Source organism: Macaca thibetana, chromosome 12 (assembly GCF_024542745.1).
Source record: "Macaca thibetana thibetana isolate TM-01 chromosome 12, ASM2454274v1, whole genome shotgun sequence".
Taxonomy (NCBI): Eukaryota; Metazoa; Chordata; class Mammalia; order Primates; family Cercopithecidae; genus Macaca; species Macaca thibetana.
In genome coordinates this window covers 19677474-19697614 of record NC_065589.1, presented here as the reverse complement: position 1 = coordinate 19697614, position 20141 = coordinate 19677474, and the positions used below count along the sequence as shown (strand labels likewise).

Sequence of the window (20141 nt, the reverse complement as noted above, 5' to 3'; positions counted from 1 at the left end):
TGTGGGACTACAATACTGGCCGAGTGGGAGCACCATTAGTTTGCTGTGAAATCAAATTAAAAAACTGGGAGGAAGGTAATAAACTTAACCACAGAGCATTAATTTTTAAAGTGTTAAACTTTAAAATTAGAATCACTTTAAAATTAGTGCTTCACGTTCTTCCTTTAGAATGTAAACACCCATAAGTGCTCATTTTTGTCCTTTGTAATAGACGTGTTTTATCTCGAACTATATGAATGCATTTATTTTTCTTGTTTCAAAGATGTTTCTGAGGAACTGTAATTGTTTTTATTTTACTTATTACATAGATGCAAGTGAGAATTGTGGCAAAAACTTGAGAAATGTACTAGTAAGTGAATAATATCAGTAAATTAGGAGTGATCATAACTTTATTTTGCAGAAGTAAAATTGTAAAATTTATTTTATGAAATTGTGGATTTTTACATAATTTTTTTTCTTTCTTTTTTTCTGAGGGCGTCAACCTTGTATTATCAGAAGGAAATTTTCACTGTAATTCCATGAAAGTCTGTTTATCCTCATGCCATTTAAAGTAATGGTCACTTAAAAATTTATTTGATCCTGTTAAAATATACAAATTATCAAAATACACAAATTTTATTGTGACGCACCTTTCCTCTACATCAAGTAAAGATAGAGATCAAGTAAAGATAAAGATTCTGGCCGGGCGCGGTGACTCCCTCCTGTAATCCCAGCACTTTGGGAGGCCAAGACGGGTGGATCACGAGGTCAGGAGTTTGAGACCAGCCTGACCAACATGGTGAAACCCTGTCTCTACTAAAAATACAGAAATTAGCCAGGCGTGGTGGTGTGTGCCTGTAATTCCAGCTACTCGGGAGGCCTCATGAGGCAGGAGAATCACTTGAACCCGGGAGGTGGAGGCTGCAGTGAGCTGAGATTGCACCACTGCACTCTAGCCTGGGCGATAGAGTGAGACTCTTGTCTCCAAAATAAATAAATTAAATAAATAAATAAATAAAGATTCTAAGGCTTGGATATCTTTTAGCTATCTTTAGCAGAATTAGTGAAAATATTTAATAAATTTAGGCCTGGAGTCATTTTGAAATTATCTGTAAGAATAAATCTTAATATGTAGTAACTCACTTTTTTTTTTTTTTTGACCTGGAGTTTCGCTCTTGTTGCCCAGGCTGGAGTGCAGTGTCAATGGTCTTGGCTCACTGCAATCTCCACTTCGTGAGTTTGAGCGATTCTCCTCCCTCAGCCTCCCTAATAGCTGGGATTACAGGCGTGCACCACCACTGCAGGCTAATTATTGTATTTTTAGTAGAGGTGGGGTTTCACCATGTTGACCAGGCTGCCCTCAAACTCCTGACCTCAGGCGATCCACCCTCCTTGGCCTCCCAAAGTGCTGTGATTACACACATGAGCCACTGCGCCCAGCAGTAACTCATTTTTATATAGGGATTTGTTCTATTAATTGCATGACTTAATACTTTTATCAGTTTATCAATATGATATTTAAGACAATGCAGAATCTTTCAAATTTGTCTTCTGTTGTATTTGTAATTTTATACAACAAATGGAAGATGTTGGATTTTTCTTGGAATAGAAGTTTGAAAACATAAATGCTTATGGTTTAGCAGCTGAGATTTTGTGCCTACTGTTAAATTGATAAACTTTGCTCGTTCACAGTGTCTGCCTTTTTTCCTTTGGGAAGTTCTAATTGGATTAAAATAGATGACTCTATTTAGAAACTATTAGTTTCAAATTTTCATGTGTTGTGTTTAGCTCAACTTAAAATAATTAACTCAATTACTATTTTATTAGGTGGATACTTTAATACTGATAAACCACACCCCAGGGGTGAAATTCTTATTGGGGGCCAAAATGTGACAATGGGATACTACAAAAATGAAGCAAAAACAAAAGCTGATTTCTTTGAAGATGAAAATGGACAGAGGTGGCTCTGTACTGGGGATATTGGAGAGTTTGATCCTGATGGGTGCTTAAAGATTATTGGTAAGTCGTCTAATATAGTTTTGAAAATGAATGTTTCTGAAATAGTTTACATAAGAGGTACAATGTATTTAGAGAAGGTGTTTAATAATATAAATCTTTATGTAATCTTAGTTTGGGTTGTTGCATCACTCCTTTAATATAAAATATTATGGACTGTGGAATTTATGAGGCCTGACATGTTATGAGTTCTCAAAGATGGTTCAGCAGCAGTGGTATTCTAAATTACTATTAGATAACCCTTAGTCATTCTTTCCTGCCTGCGTTTCTGACATCTAGAGGTTAGTGGATGGAGCTCTCACAGTCTGAACTGCACCTGTGCCTTGCCCAGGAGAACAAAGGAAAGCCAGGCAGCTCAAGTGCTGTGACTCATATGGGTTGAAAAATACCTTATTCTGCTTCTCCTTTTAGGTTCTTTTTTTTTTTTTTTAAAGTTAATTGCATTTCAGTTAGCCGTGCATGGTGTCTTTGTCGGGTGCCCATAATCCCGGCTACTGGGGAGGCTGAGGCAGGAGAATGGCATGAACCTGGGAGATGGAGCTTGCAGGGAGCAGAGATCACACCACTGCACTCCAACCTGGGCGATAGAGCAAGACTCTATCCAAAAAAAAAAAAAAAGTTAATGGCATTTCTGTCCCTGTCTTGCTAACTGGAAACCTGGGAGGAGACTCAAGACTGTTCTCTTCAGTCAGCTTCCCGTTCCTATTTTATATCTCACTGGTTTATTTTATGAGCTATGTCTCAAAATCCTACTCTTCTCTCTTTGTCTCTCTTACCTGATCATTGGTCAGGCATATACCTTCTGCCACCCTTTCCCAAGAATTTCTTCTCTGTCACCATGCTTACCTCCTTAAACACACCCTCTCACTGCCACCATGTAATCACTAAACATGGATCTTACCAGCCACAACCATTTAATGTCTCCTAGAAGCTCAGTGCAGGGTGCCCCTGTTAACATTCTTCGCATCTTCTCCTTCATCGTCAGTTGTTTCCTCCTCCTCCTTGATGCAGCTGAAATTAGAGGTGATGTTTTTCTGGCTTTTGCCAGTGTTGTTCTACCTGACTACCTCTCACTCTTCCCTTAGGACTCAGCTCAAGTGGCTGAGCGTAGTGACTCAGGCCTGTAATCCCATCTACTCAGGGGGCTGAGGTGGGAGGATCACAGGAGCCCAGGAGGCCGTGATTGTGCCACTGCACTCCAGTATGGGCAACAGAGTGAGACCCTGTCTCAAAATCTCAAAACCAACCAACCAACCAACCAACCCTCAGCTCAGCCCTCACTTGCAAGAATTTTTTCCGAATCCCCAGGTTGGAGAGTCTTAACCCTTAGTGCTACCATTGTAGTACCAGTGTATTGAAGTAGTATGTTTTTGCATTATGCATGTCTCCAGATAGATTGTGAGCTTGCAGATGGCATTGAATATCTTCCTCACCTGCCTGGTACTAATGGATACCAGGAATAAACTCATTCAGAAGAACATACTTGAAGCCCTGCTAATGGAGTCCATTAAGTAGAAGTTAATTGGTTTTCTTTCTTTATGTTTTTTGAGATGTAGTCTTGCTCTGTCACCCAGGCTGGAGTGCAGTGGCATGATCTCAGCTCACTACAACCTCCGCCTCCTGGGTTCATGCAATTCTCCTACCTCAGCCTCCTGAGTAGCTGGGATTACAGGTGTGCGCCACCACGCCCAGCTTATTTTTTTTATTTTTAGTAGTGACGGGGTTTCACCATGTTGGCCAAGGTAGTCTCGAACTCCTGACCTCTAGTGATCTGCCCGCGTCGGCCTCCCAAAGTTCTGGGATTACAGGTGTGAGCCACTGCACCTGGCCTGTTTTTCTTTAAAACCATGTATTTAGCAGTACAAAAATTAGGGCCTAATTGTAATATGTGCTTTTAATTTCAGCATAACCATTAATGCTTAAGTTTGCAAAGTTTTAAACAATTTGATAGCAAATTACTTAGAGAATGGCCAGTATTTATAGATGTATTAAATGTTATTAATATTATTACTCATTGTTTTCTCCTCTCCACCTTTCTTCTCTGTTTTGCAGATCGTAAAAAAGACCTCGTAAAACTACAGGCAGGAGAATATGTTTCTCTTGGGAAAGTAGAGGCAGCTTTGAAGAATCTTCCACTAGTAGATAACATTTGTGCATATGCAAACAGGTAAGAACATGGAATTCATACTGCTTTTGCTTAAAACATTTGATGTCCATAGACATTTCCTACCTGTATGGACCTTCTTTGTAAAAATGTTCCGAGAACTCTTCCTATCTGTTACTTGTGGGAACAGCCTCCTCCTCATTCCAGCCATTAGCTGACTCTTTCCTCGTAAGGCTTCCCCAATCTTTCTCTCTGTGTCTTGTTTTCTGCTTTACGTCTCACTGCAGTGTCCCATGTAGGGAGGTGAAGAAAATAAAATCTTCCTTCCTGCCGCCTTGGTATCCCTACCTACCTGTCCCTCAGGAGGGGAAGCTTCACAGAACTACTCCAGAGGAATGGGGAGTAAAGAAGTGGCAGTGAGCAGTGTGCTGCTTAGTGCTTACCCCCACTCTACACTTGAGCCTGCTCGGCACTCCAGGCAGGTCTTGGGGCTCCTACTGTAAGCTGTGTTAAGCTGCAACCTAACGCACAGCATCCCCACCTCGTGATGATGATGAGGGTGCTGGGAACCTGACTACGACGGTTGACATGAATTGTTATGAGAAAATAAAATCTATTACCAGAAAAACTAATTTAGAAACAGATGTTGGGGGTACAGCCTAAGTTAGAAATGAATTGTATTTATTTATAAATGATTCCAGTCTTTAGCCATTTAGTATTTTCTTTAGTGATGGTACAGTTCTGAATTTATTTATGTGATAGTAACCAGAAGTATCCTCTTCCTGATGTTACTGTTTATGGCCTTCAAAAAAGTATCTGCCTTCATTGGGCATAGAGTTCCTCTATCAATACAAATTCTCATAACAAAAGAAAAAAATGAATATATTCACGTCGTTTTGAATCATTGCTGAATTTTTTAGATAGTTTTAAATTTATGTTAGATTTTAAGTTTTTTAAAACACGTGCTATGAAATACTGATAAGGTTTAAAGATGAATTTTCTAATATTTGTAACTTTTTAAATGTGTACATGGCACTCTTCGTAACAGTTTTTCATAGTGGAAGTTTATCATGAAATGTCAGATTGAGATTTATTTAGCAATGAACTCTGCCAAAGCATTGGAACATATTATGAGTCAAACAGTAAAACTGGCAGTTGCATGAAATGGGTATGCCAGTGCCAAGTATGGCACATGCATTTAAAAAAAATAGTGAGGAGTTATTTACTGCTTGTCACTGCAATAATAACTGCAGTTAACACAGTATACCATTTTGTTCCTTATCTAAGTTATTCTTTCTATATTTCAGTTATCATTCTTATGTCATTGGATTTGTTGTGCCAAATCAAAAGGAACTAACTGAACTAGCTCGAAAGAAAGGACTTAAAGGGACTTGGGAGGAGCTGTGTAACAGTTGTGAAATGGAAAATGAGGTACTTAAAGTGCTTTCCGAAGCTGCTATTTCAGGTGAGTATTCGGTTAAACTGATAGTAAGAACTGAGATGGGAAGAGAGTACTTACATGCATTCAACCTGTTTTAAGGTTTAGGGTTCATCACTTTCTGCTCAGAAACCATTTCTACCATTAGTATATGGAAGAGTAAACTTATCAGTCCGCCATTCAAGCCCTGCTACACAAATTTTCCTCTCCCACCAAACTGATGTACATGTATCTTGAATGTTCTTGTCTCTGCAACCTTTGCTTTCTGGGTTGACCCTTTCTCTTTTCTCAGCTGTTCTTCAAGGCCTTGCCCAGTTTCCTGGCCACACTAGCCCATAGTGATTAGGCCAGAACTCCTTTTGAAACTTTATACAATGTTAGAAGAGTACTGGTGGTTGGTTGTACTAATAGCTTCATAACCATTTTTGGTGGGGTGAGGGGTGCCGAAGACTAGTTTAATATTTTTGGTTTAATCAAAACATCTGTGTCTTTTGAGTTGTTGGGTCAAGCATAAAACAAACATGAATTATTTTTTATTTTTTATTTTTTTTTTTAAGAGACAGGGTCTCTTCTGTTGCCCAAACTGGAATACAGTGACACAATCATAGCTTACTGCAACCTTGAACTCCCAGGCTCAAGCGATTCTTCACCCCAGCCTCCCAAGTAGCCAGGACTACCAGTGCATGCCACTATGCCAAGCTAATTAAAAAAAAAAAATTTTTTTTTTTTATTTCGTTGTTGAGACGAGGTCTCACTATGTTGGCCAGGCTGGTCTTGAACCAGCCTGGCTCCAGCGATCCTCCCAACTTAGCTTCCTGAGTACCTGGGACTACAAGCATGTGTCACCATGCCAGGCTCCAGCATTTACTTTTTAGTCTCTTCACATTTCAGTAATGTCAGATTCCACTCAGTCTTTTAAGTCAGCCCTGTGGTACATGCCTTACTGGTTTTGCTCATAGTGTATATTCCTTTGGAAACCACTCCTGAAATACTTTTAATGTTTGAAGACTCAAACCTTGTGTATTATTTCTATGTTTACTTTTACAAGTTAGAGTTAATACATCTTTTTTTACTCCCAAGGCACTTTATGTCTTTAATTTTGCGTATTTCTTTCTTTTATTGTAGTAAAAATCTCATAACATTCAATTTACTGTCTTAACATTTTAAGTGTACAATTCAGTAGTGTTTAGTGTATTTACATTATTGCACAACTGATCTTTAGAACTATTTCATCTTGCAAAACTGAAACACTATACCCATTACACTAATTCCCCTTCCCCCTCTCTCCCTTCCCTCCACCTTTTTACTTTCTGTTTCTAAAATTTTGACTACTTGAGGTACTTCATACGTGTGGAATCATACAGTATTTATTCTTTTGTAACTGACTTATTTAGTGTAGCATATCTTCAGGTTTATTCATATTGTACCATGTGATAGGATTTTTCTTTTTTAGGGTGCATAATGTTCCATTGTATGTATATTGCACATTTTCTTTATCCATTCATCTATGTTTGGACATTTGTGTTGCTTCTACCTCTTGGGTATTGTGAATAATGCTGTGATGAACGTAGATGTGCAAGTATGGCTTTGAGATGCTGCTTTGAATTATTTTGAATGTATACCTAGAAATGAGATTGTTAGATCCTATGGCAGTTATTAATACTGTATTTAATTTTCTCAGGAAACTCTGTACTCTGTTGCATAATGACTATTGATTTACATTCCCACCAACAGTATTAAGGGTTTCCATTTCTCCACATCCTCACCAACATTTGTTATATATATATTTTTTTCTAATATCCATTCTAACAGACGTGAAGTGATACCTCATTGTGGTTTTTGATTTGCATTTCTCTTTTTATTAGTTACGTTGGGCTTCTTATATATACTTGTTGGCCATTTACGTATCTTTTGCAGAAAATTGTCAATTCAAGTCCTTTGCCCATTTTAAAATCAGGATCCCCCCCAACCTCACCCCTGTAGTTAAGTTGTGCAAGTTTCTTATAAATTCTGAACATGGAGTAGTCTGTTCTCACACTGCTATAAAGACATACCGGAGACTGGGTAATTTATAAAGGAAAGAGGTTTAATTCACTCACTTTTGCATGACTGGGGGAGGCCTCAGAAAACTTATTATACAATTATGGCAGAAGGGGAGAGGGAGAGAGAAGCAAAGACACATCTTACATGGCGGCAGGCGAGAGAGCAAATGAAGAGAGAGAGCGAAGGGGGAAGAGCCCCTAAAACCGTCAGATCTTGTGAGATCTCACTCACCATCACGAGAACAACATGGGGAAACCGCACCCATGATCTGCTTTGAATTATTTTGAATGTATACCTAGAAATGAGATTGTTAGATCCTATGGCAGTTATTAATACTGTATTTAATTTTCTCAGGAAACTCTGTACTCTGTACATGATCCAATCACCTCCCAACAGGTTCCTCCCTTGACATGTGGGGATTATGGGGATTATAATTTGAGATGAGATTTGGGTGGGGACCCAGAACCAAACCTTATCAGGACATTGCATTTATTTGTGTCTTTTAAAATATCTTTTAGCAACATTTTGTAGTTTTCAGGGTGCAAATCTTTCACCTCCTTGGTTAGGTTTATTCCTAAGTATTTCATCCTTTTTAATGCTACATTAAATGGTATTGTTTTCTTAATTTCTTTTTGAGAACAGTTACTGTTAGTGTATAGACATGCAGTTGATTTTTCATGTTGATTTTTTTTTATCCTGCAACTTTGCTGGAATCTTTATTGGTTATAAAGGTTGTGTGTGTGTGTCTTTAGACTTGTCTACATATAATGTATTTTCTTATTGATCTTCTGATGGTTCTACTCATAAATGAAAGTGGAGTATTGAAGTCTCCTACTATTATTGTATTGCTTTCTATTCCCCCCTCCAGTTATGTCAGTGTTTGCTTCATATATTTAGAAACTCAAGTTATGTGTATATTTATAATTGTTATATCATCCTGGAGAATTGACTCTTTTATCATTATATTATAATTAATGTCCTTCTTTGTCTCTTGTGACAATTTTTGTTTTAAAGTCTGTTTTATTTAAGTATGGCCATCCCCTTTAGGTTCTTATTTTCATGGAATATCTATTTTCATCCTTCACTTTAGGCTATGCATGCCCTTAGATCTAGAGTGTGTTTCTTGTAGATGACATATACTTGAGTCTTGTTTTATATTCAGTTGGTCAATCTGTATCTTTTAATTGGGCATTTAATCAACATTTACATTTCAGGTAATTATTGATATGAAAGACTTTTCATTTCTATATCCATTTTGTTAACTATTTTCTGTATATCTTGTAGCTTTTCCTCTCTTGCTGCCTTCTTTTGTTTTGTTCATTATTTGTGTGTATAATTACATTCTTTGATTCCCTTGTCTTTTTTCTTTGTGTATGTTCTATAGACATTTTCTTTGTGGTTGTCAATGCAGTTACATAAAACATCTTAAAATAACAGTCTATTTTAGTTTGATAACAGCTTAATCTTCCATCTAATATAAAAACTTGACTCCTTTATCTCTGCTACTCCCTCAAAAAAGACCTTTTTATTGTATAGTCATTAATATAGATTCATAATTACTTTTTATGTCTTTGTTTTTTAAATTCTATACAGATTTAAATGTGACTTATGCACCTATATCAGATTACTGTCAGAATTCTGTATTTGCCTGTGTATTTACCTTTACCAAGGAGTCTTGTAGTTTCTTATGGTTTTGTGTTACTGTTTGTTTTCATTTTGCTTTAATTTGAAGTATTAATTTTTGTAGGGCAGGTCTAGTGGTGATAAACTCCCTCTACTGTTGTTTATCAAGGAGTCTTAATTTTTCCTTTATTTTTGAAGGACAGGTTTAGGTTACAGTGTTCTTGTTTGGCAATTTTTTTTTTCTTTCAGTATTTTGAATACTACTACTTTCTAACCTGCCAGCTTTCTGCTGATAAATGATAGTTCAGTGAGAGCTTTCTTGTATGTGATTAGTCATTTTTCTCTTGCTGCTTTCAAGATTTTTTGTGACTTTTGACAGCTTGATTACAAGTGTGTTTTGGTGTAGTTCTCTTCCTAGTAGAGTGTTTTGAGCTTCTTGAATTTATACTCCCATTTCTCTTCTCAGATATAGGAAGGTTTTGGCCATGATATCTTCAAATAGGCTTTGTGCTCCTTTCTCTCTTCTTTTTCTGAACCCCTATAGCGAGCGTTTTCCACTTGATGGTGTCCCCTTCGTTCCTTAGGTTCTCCTCATTTTTACATTTTTGCTCCTCTTACTCATTTCAGAAGTTCTGTCTTTGAGTTCATAGATTCTTTTTTCTACCTGATCAAGTCACTGTTGATCCTCTAGTGAATTTTTCAATCCATTTATTGTATTTAGTTCCAGAATTTCTATTTGGTTCTTCATTTAAAAAAAATTTCTTTCATTTATATTTTCATTTTGTTCATGCATTGTTTTCTTGTTTTTTTTTCAGGTGTCTATCTGTACTCTCTTGTAATTCATTGAGCTTTCTTATGACAGTTATTTTGAATTTGGTAATTCATCTATCTCCATGTCTTTCTGTGGTTTATTTCTGGAGGTTTAATTTGATCTTTTGATAGCCTATGTTTTTCTATTTCTTTGTATGTCTTTATTTTTGTTGGGATGTCAGCAATTTGAAAAATCGGCTACCTTTCTCTGTCTTACAGTCTGCTTTTGTATTGAGAGGACTTTGTCCAGTCAGCCCTACTACGAGTTCTAGAGCCAGCCATCTTAAGCCTTTTCTGAGGCTGTGTCCTTTTTGGGTTTGTCGGGTACAATCTAATTCAAGAGATCTGCTGGTTTCTACTCAGGAGCTCCCTCTGGTGTCTGTCTGTGATATTGTGGCCTCACTGGTGCTATAGTTAGCCATGGTACTGGTACTGGAGCTCTACCTAGTGTCTGTGATACTGCAGCCTCTGGTGCATGTTAATCTTTGTTCTTGACAGTTCCCAACCTGGTGCCCTATTCCTGTTATTTAGATTCAGGAAAGACAGAAGCAAGTTCCTTGCACCACAGAAGTCAGAATATTGGGTGTATGTTCCACTCCTCCTCTTCCCTAGGGAGAAGTCAGAAGTTAGGGATTTCTTCCTTATTACTTTGTACTGTGCTGAGGGGAGAGTCTTTGGCAAGCGAATGCCTTGCATTTTTCTATCAGCCTTTGATGTGGTTGGTTTCCTGCTGTACTGGAGTGCAGGAACCTCTTAACTGGTTTCTGAGTTTCTTACACAGGCAACAAATAGGCCCATATAGCATTGTTAAATCCATGTTTCTGTAGAGGAAGGAGAGACTGTCTTTTCCTATATTGTCATCTTGCTGACATCACTCCTTAACACATTTCTTTTGTGTGTCATATGGCTAGCTGTTTACCCATTTCCCTTTGTTAGATTGCATGCCACTTGAGAGCAGAAACTCGTCATTTTTTATATTTTTAAAAGAATGTTTAGTAAAGCACTTTACATGTAGTAATAGGTGTTTAATATTTGTTGAACGAATGCTTAGAAAAATAAGTCAGTCCTAGTGATGACATACGGTTTTTCAAAACTACATCTGCCCCTTAATCTCCTTTAAACGCTTTACTTTCTTCCCTTCCTTTCTCCCTACATTTGCACTCTCATGAATCTCCTGAGTATTAGGCAATATGTTAGGAACACAATAGTGAGCAGGCATTCTGTCTCCACATAGCTTGTAGGGAATATCCTGGTTCAGTGACATAATTTGTCTTAAACATTATTATTTTTAATTTCTGAAGTAAATGTGCTCTGTATAATAAATTCAAAGAAAACAAATAGATGTAAAGGAAAAAGTGAATTTCCCCATTTCTTTTCTCCTGGATACCGGGCTCTAGAGGCGTGAAGTTTATAGCTTGGTGTATGTATCCTTCTCACATCTAGGTGCATATAAGTTTATGTGGCCGGTGCTGGAACTTGTCTTTTTTTTTTTTTTTTTAAACCTAACATTATGCATTTATGCTGCATATATGACAGTGGTCACAGAAGATTATAATATATTTTTACTGCCTTTTCTATGTTTAGATATGCTTAAATACACAAACACTTAAGCATTGTGTTACAATTACCTATGGTATTCAGTACAATAACATGCTGTGCAGGTTTGTAGCCAAGGGGCCATAGGCTATATAATGCAGCCTACATGTATGTATATAGTAGGCTATACCATCGACATTTGTGTAAGTTACACTATGTTGTTCCCATGATGGCAAAACTGCCAAGTGATGCATTTCTCAGAACATATCCCTGTCATTAAGAGATGCATGACTGTATTGGATACCCTATTGGATACCTGTTGGATACCCTATTGGATATCCTATTAGATATCCTGTTGCCCAGGCTGGAGTGCAGTAGCACAATCATAGCTCACTGCATCTTCAGATCTCCTGGGCTCAAGTCATCGTCCCACCTCAGCCTCCTGAGTAACTGGTATTATAAGTGTATGCCACTATACCCAGCTCCTATTTTTTATTTCTATTAAAAATTTTTTTAAAATTATTTATTTTAGAGACAAGACAGGGTCTCGCTATGTTACCCAGGCTGGCCTCAAATTCCTGGCTCAAGCGATCTTCCTGCCTGAGCCTTCAAAGTTCCTGGGATTACAGGCATGAGCCATAGTTTTCAATGATAGAATTATGTTCTGTTTTGTCCCTCTATCATATTTTATTTAGCTCATTTTCCTCTTGGTGGGGACTTGTTAAGTAGTTTCTTGTTTTACTTACGTTAGTATTTTGAGGAGTGGATTCTTTAGAAGTGACATGCATGGTTCACTTGTTGGTTGTGCATTTTGATGGGTACTCAAAAAGTGGGGAAGTGACACCATTTGCTAAGAACTTAAATACATTTTCTTTTTTTTAAAATCATCTTAGCAAGTCTGGAAAAGTTTGAAATTCCAGTAAAAATTCGTTTGAGCCCTGAACCGTGGACCCCTGAAACTGGTCTGGTGACAGATGCCTTCAAGCTGAAACGCAAAGAGCTTAAAACACATTACCAGGCAGACATCGAGCGAATGTATGGAAGAAAATAATTACTCTCTTCTGGCATCAGTTTGCTACAGTGAGCTCAGATCAAATAGGAAAATACTTGAAATGCATGTCTCAAGCTGCGAGGCAAACTCCATTCCTCATATTAAACTATTACTTCTCATGACGTCACCATTTTTAACTGACAGGATTAGTAAAACATTAAGACAGAAAACTTGTGTCTGTCTCTTCTTTCATTTTCCCCGCCACCAACTTACTTTACCACCTATGACTGTACTTGTCAGTATGCGAATTTTTCTGAATCATATCGGGGAAGCAGTGATTTTAAAACCTCAAGTTTTTAAACATGATTTATATGTTCTGTATAATGTTCAGTTTGTAACTTTTTAAAGTTTGGATGTATAGAGGGGTAAATAGGAAATATAAGAATTGGTTATTTGGGGGCTTTTTTACTTACTGTATTTAAAAATACAAGGGTATTGATATGAAATTATGTAAATTTCAAATGCTTGTGAATCAAATCATTGTTGAACAAAAGATTTGTTGCTGTGTAATTATTGTCTTGTATGCATTTGAGAGAAATAAATATACCCGTACTTATGTTTTAAGAAATTGAGATCTTGTGAATATATGCCTGTCAGTGTCTTCTTTATATATTTATTTTTTATTAGAAAAAATGAAGTTTGGTGATGCATGAAACAAAATAGCAAGAGAGGGTTATAGTTTAATAGTAAGGGAGATAACACAGCACATGTAGCACCAGTTGATAATTAGTCTCTAGTAGCTTACTATCAGAATGTTCAATGAAGTCTTCTATTCAGCTGTCGAAACTAGAAAATGTCCAAACTTAAGTGGAAGCAATTCTGAAAGAGAGGATAGAATTTAAAAGAGTATATAAAGTTATTCTTTGAATATTTCATTGCCTATATGTACATCGAGTTATCTATATTTATAAACAAATTAGTCATGGAAAATTATTCTATCCCAAAGTCTCCTTTTAGTCTAGATAATCATATATCTCATTTAAAAATTAGTATTTTTCATAGTTTGCACTGATGCGTGTATGGATGTGTGTGAGAGAGTCAGTGGTAGCTTATTTAAAAAGCACCTTATCCTTTCTACATAACCTTTCTACACTAGAAAATGAAATAATTTAGAATGCATTTGATAATAGCATTCTCACTAAGATACATGAAAATTTAACTTTATAACCATGTGAGTTAAGATTTAATTTATAGGTTTTGATGTCAGTGTTGAAATTGTTTGTGATTCAGAAACATTGCTTGTGTGATACATAGTAAGTCTCTTCATATGTTACTGCTTGTCTGTTGTTATTTCTGGATTATCAAAAGCAATAGTACACCAATTAAGATATGCTCAAATCAGGCGTTAAATCGTAGGCACCACATTTTTCATGTCAGACTAGTTGTTTTCTTGATTCTCAGTTACTGTAGGCATCAAAAGGCAGTAAAAAGAAAAAAAAAACAAAGATGAACCTAGGTCTGTGTAAAGTAAGGGGAGTGTTTGGAGCAGCCAGGACCATGTAGTGTGTGGTCACATCACAAGCATCCTGTGTGGAGACATTACAATACAGTGTTTGTTTTGTTTTAAACTTTTCTTGTATTCTTGTATATTTGTATTATGTTTTGAATGCTTTTCTCTTTTCATAATTAAATATTAATGTTTGGGATAACTGCCAAGAAGAAGTAAAAATATTAAATGGAACTTCAATATGAGGATGTTGTGATCTACAAATTAAATCTTGGTGGGTGGAGAGAATTCGTTTCCGATGCCTTGTCTTTAGAATAATTGTTTGCTTTCAGGTGATTGAAAAAGGAGATTGTATCTAGGAAAAAAGTGTTAATGCTTCAAAGGAGAGATACTGATAATTGTGACTTGAGTAGCTGATCACTGATTGAACCATCTAATGAGGCAGGCTTAAACTTTATCTAGTTTGGTTTGTTTTCCCATATGAAGTTTATAATTCCTTTCAGTCCTAAAATGTCAGTTGGCAGGTGTCAGATGCCACAGTAGAACATGAAATTAAGTAAGTAGAGTCCCCTTTTCAACAAATTTCTCTGTAAGCAAAACTATCTTTAGTGACTTATAATATCCTCTAAAATTACCCTTTCAAGAGGAAAAAATTGTTCAATGAAAAAAACCACCCAATTATGACTCATATAAGAAACACTGGTTTAACCAGGAGATACTTGGGGAGGAAAACTTTAAGGAATTTCAAATTGCTAAATCTAATACAAATATTTGACAACAGGATATAGATCTAAAAGAATGGCTCTTAAGAACTATTGTTTACTGGGAATAAGCTAAGCTGTATGAAGAATTCGTAAACATTTCATGTTCCAGTAAGTTTAGCAGCTTATAGCAAAGACTGGTGGCCACCTCCATTTTTCTCCCACCTCTCCTCCACTGACATCTTTCTTAGCAGAAACTGCATTAAAAAGTTTTTGCTGACACAGAACAAACCTTGAAGTAGTATCTACTTTCTAAATACTACTTTGCTTTTCACTAGTGGATTTGGTATTTGTAATGTTCTCTAAAGCTTGCAACTTTTTCAGCAACGTTTAAAAACAGATTAACCTGTAATAACTTATTTGTTTGCTGCTAAAATACTCAATATTTTACCGTTTTTAACTAGTCCCTGTGATACAACTTTGAAAAATTTTTAAGAAATCTCTGATGTGTGGGCTCCTTTTTTTCCATAAGAATTATGTACATCTGTGATGTTTTACAGGGGGATCCACTTTTAAACAGTGTACATATTGGACCACACTGAAATGTCATATATCCTTTCTCTACTTAAAATTGGTTATTTACTGTGAGTTCATTTCTGATGTATTCTTGGTTATTGCTGTTTTCTGCCTGAAGACATGTAAATCATAAAGAGCTATATGGTATGGACTATTTATTTGTAATTGACATGAAGTTTGAAGAATAAAGATACATAAAAATTGAAGTTTCTGATATTAAAGCTGTTAATATATTGGGTTTTTTTTTTTTTTTGGTTTTGTTTTTTAGGAAAAACTCTTTCCATAAAAGTGAAACTTTAATTGACATTCCTGAAATACTTGTTGAAGAAGGAGTTTGGGGAATTTTCCATCCTGGCCTAACAACCTAACACCCTAACCAAAGGAAAACTTTTTATTCTAGAAGTTCTGTTAATAATCTACTTTGTTTCCTAGCCTTTGTATGTTCTAAGTTTTCCCTAACCCTTTCTGAATTCCTCCTTTCCATTCCTCCTTTTTGGTTTTGACTGCCCAGAAGATATACTGTCAGAATTTTAAATTCCAAAATATTCATACAGCATAAAATCTCGAATGGAGATTGTAAATTAAAATTTGGCATCAAAATTAATGGTGTAGAATCTACAATGTGGCAGAAATATCTAAACTTTGTGCCAACATTTAATCCAATGATTGTGGGAGGAAGAGTTGTATTATGCTGTATTTTGGAAACGAATCTCCCTCACCCATCCCATCTTTGACTGCCAGTCAGTATTTGTGGGTGTATGTAACTTTATCATAGCATACTTTCGTCTCTGTGTCATCCTGTAACAAAACGAGTTAAAGGTATCTTTACATAAACATTTGGCATCTTCTCGCTGTGTGTGTTGCATTAGACAGTTGTGCCTAATTTCTCTTCATTAACTTTGCTCAGGTTATTCTTTTAAATATTGGTAACTTAATATTTCTACCACACCAAATATGCAAATGATTTTAGAATGAGGCTGGTCTATAGTGTCATGGAATGGTTTTTATGGCATAACATTAAACAGGTTATATGCTGATATATAGCCTGATTTATTTAATAACATTATCTTCAATCTGATAAAATCTGCCTCTGTTTTCTTCCTAATTAGTTGGTCCACACGCAAGCATATAGTCCGCAAGGGCCTGTCTGTCTCAGAATTGCCTCTGTTACCAGATGCCTTAACATGGTGCATGCATGGCCCCCAGAGGAGGTGTTGAGTAACTGGTTTTGAGTGAATTGAAATGTTAACAAAGTTATAACAGTGCATACGTATCCTCTAATGTTACATGCCTATTTCTGGTTTGGATTTTTCAAAATGCTTTTCAGCAAACCCCCATTAGTGTCTTTATTTAGTGCTTTTGAATTATGTTGCCTTTGGTGGGATTCATTCAAAAGCAACTTCCTGCATTTGGTGATTTTTTTCTTAGATTCATTCTCATTTGTTTGTGAAGAAAGGTTGTTCTGTGTGGGTTTTTTGTTATTCTATAAGAAAGTGACTTTTCTGCATGGATTACTTTTGTAGAAACAAGGTTTGTCTCCCATATGAATGTTTTGGTGCTGAAAGTTTTCCCATGTTAGTGCACTTACGGTTTTTCTCTCTGGAATGTACCTTCTCATGTTGAGAGAGTGAAGAGCTATAGCTGTGGGTTTTCCCACACTGTCTGCCCTTGTAGGATTCTTCTCAGTGCAGTTCTTTCGTGTTTCATCAAGCTCCAAGCTACAAGGGGAAAATTCTCCACATTGGCCACATTTGTGGAGTTTCTCTAGTATTAATTCTTTACTGGTTACTAAACGACGCTTTTTGCTAAAGATTTCCCCTCTTTATATTCGTAGGTTATTGGTTTTTAACTTGTATGAACTCTCACATGTTGAATAAGGGAGGAGCAGTCTTTAGAGATTTTAGATACTATATGTTCATAGGATTTCTCGCCTGTATGGTTTTTCACATGTTGATTAAGGCAGTAGTTCTTAAACTTTCTGGTTTCAGGACCTCTTTATGTTCTGAAATAAATTATTGAGGACTCCAGAATGTTTGTTTATGTGGCTTATATCAATATTTCTTTGTAAAGGGTTTGTACTTTATCATGAAACATGTAGAAGTAAATCATTCTCTGATTTTTCTTCATGACCATAATCATATTAAGAATACAAAAGGTATAAGAGAGTGGCAAAGAATAGCGGTTCATTAGGAGGGCTGTGTGTATGCCTTCCCCACCCCTGACTCCCAAGAAAAAAGATCATAGCTGTCAGAAGAACATAGCTTTGCAAGATTTGTTCTGTGATAAAGGCAAAATTCCACATTTTTCCTCAAAATAGAAATGAAAAACATATAACTACATTGTCCGAATAATTTGATGCCCCAACTTTCAAATGTCTATGTATAAAAGCCTATAGCTCCAACACCCTGCCTAGCCCTGCCACTTTGTCAACCCCATGACCATATTCTGGGCCCTGTTGCCACTCAGAAGGTCCTCGTCTGGAATCTGGGAAGAGGAAGATGTTGAAGACTTGAAAGTCCGAATGCCTTTAATGGGGGCCTGGAAGGATGGGGCTTCAGGCCTGGTAGGAAAGGAACGGTGTTGTGTGGGAAGGTGCTCACATATAAAATATCCAGCTGTAACAATTCAGCAATGTGCTGCCCTCGAAGCTCCCAACCCCGCTGTCGGTCACGTGCCCTGTTCGACGACCTCCATGAGTGGCCAGGGCACAGTCCCTTATTCTGCTAGATGCTCTGCCTGCCTTGTATAATACCTCTCTGCTCAGCCTTAGCGCTAACGCCATCCTCACTCCAGTCGTCTCTTGGTTTGAATGTTTTGGATGTCTTGAGAGCATTGGGGCAAGAACTCCGAGATTTTTTTTTTTTTTTTTTCCTCTGAGACGGTGTCTCACTCTGGCCCAGGCTGGAGTGCAGTGGTGTGATCTCAGCTCACTACAACGTCCACCTCCCGGGTTCAAGTGATTCTCCTGCTTCAGCTGGGATTACAGGTGCCCACCATCACGCCCAGCTAATGTTATATTTTTAGGAGAGACGGGGTTTCATCATGTTAGCTAAGCTGGTCTCGAACTCCTGACCGCAGGTGATCCACCTGCCTTGGCCTCCCAAAGTGGTGGGATTACAGGCATGAGCCACCGCGCCCGGCCTTAGAATTCCTTTAAACGCTTCCACAAATGTAAGAAAAGTTGGCCATTTGGTAGACATGGTAAAAAATAGCCACCCAAATCTGTTTTTAACCCTGTTCAGCAGATCAGCAGCTCACCTCATGTAGGAAAGTGAGATGCACCAGAAGTTGAAAAAATTTCCTGTGGTTTGCCCACTAATTCCACATCTAGGAATCTATCCTTAGAAAATACTCAAGAGATGTGGGTTGAGATTTCTTCCAGGAAGACCTTCACTGTGAAGTTGTTTATAGCAATCCATCAATTGGAAACAATTTAAGTGCACTAAAGTAAGATACCAGTTAAATATTATACACCATCCACTTGATCATAGAGGCACAAAAAATGTTTATATAGCTTTTTATATTGTGAGAATTTCATACTATGAATTATATAGGGGGAAGAAAGTAGGAATCAAAATTTAGTAGGCACTTTATGTCATAATGTGTGTGTGTGTGTGTTGTGTGTATATTTCATAGAGAAAAGTCTAGAAGGAAATGTGCCAACATTGGCCAAAAATTGTAATTGACATTTTCCTCTTCATACTTTCACAATTCTTTACATTGGCTTTACTTCTACAATAAAAAGTCACACTTGTGTAAAGAAGCCTCACCTAAAATATGGACCATAAGCTTTAAAATTTTTTTATCTTAGCAAAATTATCAATTGTTAAGAAAAAATATTTGAAACTATCTTAAGTGTTCTAGTAAAGAAGAAACTAGAAACCCTTTTATTTTCTAATCCCATTCATATTTATATATTTTTTGAAAGCTCTCTTCAACTATACCCTTGTTTGTCAATCTTGTTCTGTTTGTTCCATCTTTATAACATGATACATGGGTATCTGTGCCTGTCTTCTGTATGTCCATTTTTTTTTCTTGTAATTCTGCCCATGTTCTTCATGTCTTTATTTTCATGTTCTTAATCTGACTTTTTTCTCTTATTTACTGCTTCATGACTCAATTTTAATTTTTCTATAACTGAATTACATAGGACCTTGGCCCCTAAACAGCTCTTTTCAAGAAGATTTTCTTCTTGTGTGTCCAATAGATTTGCTATGCCCTTTCTCCTCCTCCTGTTAAATGTAAAACTTTATTAGTATCAGTATCTGATATGGTTTGGTTGTGTCCCCACCCAAATCTCATCTTGAATTGTGTCTCCTACAATTCCCATATGTTGCGGGAGGGACCTGGTGGGAGATCATTGAATCATGGGAGTGGTTTCCCCCATACTGTTATCGTGATAGTGAATAAGTCTCACGAGAGCTGATGGTTTTATAAGGGGTTTCCCCTCTCACTTGGCTCTCATTCTCTCTTGCCTGCCGCCATATAAGACATGCCTTTTGCCTTCCACCATGATTGTGAGGCCTCCCCAGCCACGTGGAACTAAGAGTCCATGAAACTTCTTTTTCTTTATAAATTACCCAGTCTCGGATATGTCTTTATCAGCAGTGTGAAAATGGACTAATACAATATCATATGGTATATTTTTCTGTAGAACATCCATTTGAAAAAGAGGAGATGATTTGCTAATTTTTAAAAACAGCTCCTATAAGAAAAGGGAAATTCAGAAAGATGCTTTTCTTCTATCTTTTCCCTGAAAGTTGCCTAGTGCTTCTTTGCCTTTCGGTTGTTTTATTGGTGGATTCTGGCTCTGGGTC

The 20141-nt window shown here is 36.9% G+C and overlaps 2 protein-coding genes across 3 annotated transcripts in view; one reads left to right on the top strand and one right to left on the bottom strand.

Moving 5' to 3' along the window:
* The window catches only part of ACSL3 (acyl-CoA synthetase long chain family member 3), an 81097-nt gene extending 65567 nt beyond the window's left edge, over window positions 1-15530 (top strand). For both annotated transcript variants that reach the window (XM_050752078.1, XM_050752077.1), the window contains 5 exons: window positions 1-75; window positions 1807-1998; window positions 4048-4162; window positions 5407-5564; window positions 12443-15530. In XM_050752078.1, coding sequence (XP_050608035.1) covers window positions 1-75; window positions 1807-1998; window positions 4048-4162; window positions 5407-5564; window positions 12443-12600 — 698 coding nt within the window. In that variant the 3' untranslated portion in view covers window positions 12601-15530. The remainder of the gene's footprint in view (window positions 76-1806; window positions 1999-4047; window positions 4163-5406; window positions 5565-12442) is intronic.
* The window catches only part of FARSB (phenylalanyl-tRNA synthetase subunit beta), an 896824-nt gene that overhangs the window by 360864 nt on the left and 515819 nt on the right, over window positions 1-20141 (bottom strand). The window lies entirely within an intron of this gene.